Here is a 4,805-nt window from a genome sequence, read left to right as displayed (position 1 = left end):
GTTTGAACACAGTCAGGCTTTGTGCCAGCTCTCCCAACACACTAGCCCCTGGATGACCGGCCCACAATGTGAAAGCCCCTCTAGTCCTTGCCCCAGCTCCCCACGATTGACCCTTTATGAACGGTATCCACTCAGCTGTGACTAAGTGACTCTCCCCCTATGTGCGGTGTTTTCTAATGAAATCATTCAGCCATGCACAGGAAGTCCCCTGCACTATGTAGCCTTGAAAGAATGTCAGTTATGTCTATCAACTCACACATAGCGAGGGGGAGCGAGCCCGAGTTAGTCACTTATTTAATGGCAAAACACCTACACATCCATTTAGCTTTTTGTTTATTTATGCCTAAAATATTATTAGACTGTTTTTTAATTCATGTAAAAAAAAAGTGCTATTAAAATTATTAGCCAAATCAATTGTCACATTATGGTGGGAGTTATAAAAAGGAAGAGAAAAAAATGATCAGAGTTCAAGCCTTCAACATGAAAGACAGTCTGTGTACACAGCCGGTTCCTGTTTTATTTTCCTGTTGGAGAACTCGCTGCATGAGTGTGCGTGTCCATGCAGATGATCCTCCCTCTGCTCCTCTGGAATGTTTGCTATGTGCACAAAAAGAGGAAGATCAGCTGAAGTACCTGCAGATCTGTGCTGGGGCATGCTGCGGGCCTCAGGCTGCATGGCCGTCGGAGCCGGTGGCTCTTTGTACACACACACACACACACACACACACACACACACACACACACACACACACACACACACGCACACACACACACAAACAAGTACCACATGTGAACAGAACCACAGCGCACTGGTATTTCTTAGGCTGTAATTAAGTACCACACACTGCTTTAGTGCCATGAGCTATAGGAAAATTTAATTCATTACAGTGTCACAGGATTTTGTTGCCTGTGGAAGAGGATAAATTGGGGGTGGACTTGAAAAACTTTGCATCGCTAACCAAAACAAACCAAGGCAAAAGTGTGAGCCATGCATAAAAAGTGAAGGCTAGATATGATTTAACAAGTGAACACTTTTTCAATCATTCAAATTTAGCAGATTAGTAGATTTCACTACCAAAAGATGTGAACCTCAAAGGTCAAGATGTGAGGCGAATCATGAAAGGCAGAAAAAGCAGGAGGGTTGTGAGTCTGGTTTCCACGTGCAGAACACAGTTAATCATTGTGTTTAATCCCTAGTGTCTGCAACCCGTCATAAATCTCTTTGCAGGGTTCAGCATGAACAAGCATGCTTAGATGGTGCCCAGCTGTACGCACAATCTACGTAACAACCCACCACCCCCACTCCAGTGAAACTCAAGTCGACATATTAACCGTAGAACCAGCGCCCAACTCGTTACCGTGACCTCCTTTTCCCGAGAGTTAGTGCACATATTGATCTACTAAGCAGTTGAAGCAGGTGGTTTCGCCGTGTGAAAATGTTATTACCTGCTTAACCCTGTACACTGCGTCGCTGCCATTGTGACCCACCAGGCAAGACCGCAAATCATTTGCACGTGCTCCAAACATAGAAACGGCGGATAAATCACTGTTCGAATAACATACGCAAAACCTCTCATACCACGAGCTCTACAAATAGTGATGCGCCCTGGAGTTGGCCGAACATACAGAAGTAGTAAAAGAAACCAGCTGCAGAATAGCAGGGAGGCTGAAAATATGACTTTCTAAACATGCATAGTTGGTTTTCGCTTTGAAGATCAGAGAAGTCCAATCTGTTCGGGAACTGATAAAGAATGAGCCTTTTTAAAAATGGTCAAATCAACCGTTGCAGTGTTGTAGCGAAAGCCTGAAGAAGTATTACTGACCATCAGGCACTCATGTGCTTTGAATCCATTTCACTGTTCAAATTTAACCTTTGAAAAACAGTAAACAAAGCCCTCATCTGTGGGAAAGAGCATTAATTAGCCTAGCAGCGTAGCATGTTTTTTGCTCTTTAACTGAAGAGACAAATTCATTCAATGAAGCCCTTGATTGAGGTGAAAGACAGATGAGAAGAAATTTCAACGTACCGGTAGTTAGTTAAGAAATAGCAAATCCTTTTGCAAAGGCATCAAATGATGTCACTTGTCTCCTACATTATTCCTGGTAAGATTATAAAGGATTAGAGTTTCCCGTTGTAGCGTGCCTTTGGCTGGCAGGATGGCTCAGAGGGAACATTCATGCCAGTACCACACATTTATACAACACAATGAAAGCACTGTAATGATCAGCACAGTGGCTTGTGCAGGCTACTAAATGTTTGACGCACGATAATAACTGTTCAGCAACACACAGTGTTTCAACATAAATTAGTGTATATTTCAAAAGAGAAAAGGGACAAGCTAGTTTGGAATGTTACAATGCACATTCAATTAGCGGACCTCTGACTTGTCAAAAGAAGTCGGTCAGCAATATTTACACCATGTACAGTTGAAACGCTACACTTTTAAGGCTGAATAAAAAGAAAAATACAGGTGCCACGCTGCCTGTCCGGCAACTAACTGTGCAAAAAGATTTTCTCGAAAATCGACCATATGTTCACAGAAATCAGGTATTAAATATTGAACTGTAAACAGTAAGGCGTGGGAGTTTATCATATCTAGATTTGCGACCATACGGCAATAATCCAAACAGGGGTTATATGTTACCCCATGCAGTCACTATTATAATCTTTACATGTGGTTCGAGTCAAGTGATTGTACCAAGTGGGATTCACGGTGTGAGATGAATCAGCAGGGATTAAGCTGGCACAAGTAGCTATAAAGTAGGCGTCACATTTTATCCATAAGAGGTAGGTAGTTCACTTGGATATTCGAGCCAAAGCTGTCATATTTGCATCTTTGGGCCACAGACTGCATCGCGGCTGCTCATAGCTGGCCGTACTTCTCTTTGCAATGTAGAATGTGTTTGTATACTCTGTCTATCCTATCCTGGAGGACAGCGGCGTGCTCGTCTGAAAGGAAGCCCAGCTTGGCTGACAAAGGCTCGCTGTCTCTGTAGAGCTGCAGCAACCTTATCCTTGAGTCTCTGCGATGGTGGAGCTCGGCCACGCGCTGCGCGGTCCTCTTCCTGAACACGCACACGGAGCTCAACACCGTCTGGTGATATTGCTCCCACATGTTCAACACCCGGAAGCCGTGCACTAACCCCGCTTCGTTATCGATAAAAACGAGATCCCCGCGTGGCGTTTTCAGCAGATTGTTTGTGTCCCTTTCCATGACGCGCGCGTCCCACTGCAGGCTGAACAGATTGCTCGCGAGCCGGTCAAAGTTGGCCGTCATGTAATCGAATATGATCAGGTCGCTCCACTGCATGAGATCCACAAGCTCCGTCGTGCTCTTGTTTAGGAGCTCGGGGTGCACCCCGCTGCTCTCCTGGTGTAGCGGAGCAGGCGTGACCACCCCGCTTAGGTTGGAGACCCACTCGGTGAGAGAAACCACAGCGTGGTCGCTCCATTGTAGTCCGTCGAGGTGCGTCCTCACCGCCCCCCATTGTTCATTGTAGCTGTTTAGCTGTGACAGTATTAGTGGGGGCACATTGGTGATGCCCAGTAAGCAAGCAAGATAATAGGTCAAAGTTTCACCTTGCACCTGATCCGCGTTGATCCCGTAACGCACGCACGCTTTGGAGCCATCCGCAAAGGTGGCGAGCTGATTGGATGTCCTGCCGCATCCTGGCTCCAGCTTCACGACCCGAGCCGCCCTCGCCCTGTGTCGCCAAGCATGGGCGTGTTTCGCCGTAAAGCCCACCGGGAGTAAATCCTCCAGCCATGCGCTCCAAAATATGCCATCCTCCACGGGGGGGTCCAACTTGACAAACCCTTCCTGTGGAGTCGGTTGATTCCTATTCACATTGTCATGGAGACTTCCCGCTGGGTACTCACTAAGGTTGTGAGCCTTGAGTTGGGTTCTGTGCGCCGCTGGGACAGCGAGCAGAGTCCGGAAAGTTTTCGCAGAAATATCCACGGGGAGTTTGGGGAAGAACGACCCCGCGCCTGGCACGGTGAAGCCTCGTTTGTGTCGCTCCAAGCGGTCCTCCAGTGAGCTCCACACGTAGAAAACGCCCGCGAACGCGCTCAGCAAGAGCAGCGCGAACAAGTTGGATGTCACAACCCTCATGGTGAAGACAAAACAAAAACAAATTAAATAAGATCCGCTTCTATTCAAGCCGAGGTTGAGTTGGAGCGACCGAAAGCCTGTGCGCCCCCGGACCCAGCGACTGGCAGTCAGACTGCTTGAGAATGAGACTCCGAAGCGGTGTGCCGCTCATCTCAGATGCTTATCAAAAGCCTCCCGTATGCAGAGACATTTTGGATTTGTCCTCTACTGAACCCTCGTCATCGTTACTCTCTGGTGATGGAGTGGCTCTCTGCCCGTGAACACCTCACTGCTTCTCATCTTCCTCTCTTTCGCTCTTCTCCCCCCTCTCTCTCTCTAAGAAACCAGTGCTGGGTATGTTTGATTTGTGGCGGTGTTGGCTGGTTGAGAAGCTTGGCTGTGAGACACGTGATTCCAGTCCCGGATTGGTGGGAGGGTCTTGCGGAGGAGGGAGCGGGGAGGAGTGGAGCAAGTGCACCATGCGTCGTGTAAGTGTGTGCCTGTGTTATGTGTGTGAGTGCAGAGACTTTTTAATCCTTTCATATTAAAGCAGCAGTTTTCTGAAACAGACTCATCACATCTCATATTTCCACCCACCTAAGCCCCTCCAGGTAACATATTATTTTCAAAACCGCGGCAGATTTAAAAAAAAAAAAGGGAAAAAAAGATTCCCATTTGACCAGAAAGCAACAGTAAAATGATGTGATTTCA

General features: G+C 47.1%; 1 protein-coding gene across 1 annotated transcript; it reads right to left on the bottom strand.

The window, feature by feature from the left end:
- Positions 1–2,294: 2,294 nt before the first annotated feature.
- fjx1 (four-jointed box kinase 1) lies at positions 2,295–4,552 on the bottom strand. The gene has a single exon (XM_052060103.1). It carries the CDS (start codon positions 4,113–4,115, stop codon positions 2,865–2,867), a length of 1,251 nt encoding a protein of 416 aa, XP_051916063.1. The 5' UTR covers positions 4,116–4,552; the 3' UTR covers positions 2,295–2,864.
- Between the last annotated feature and the right edge of the window lie 253 nt (positions 4,553–4,805).

This window comes from Hippocampus zosterae, chromosome 3 (genome assembly GCF_025434085.1).
Source record: "Hippocampus zosterae strain Florida chromosome 3, ASM2543408v3, whole genome shotgun sequence".
Taxonomy (NCBI): Eukaryota; Metazoa; Chordata; class Actinopteri; order Syngnathiformes; family Syngnathidae; genus Hippocampus; species Hippocampus zosterae.
The sequence above is the reverse complement of the archived record's forward strand: the minus strand, read 5'-3'. Positions and strand labels throughout refer to the sequence as shown.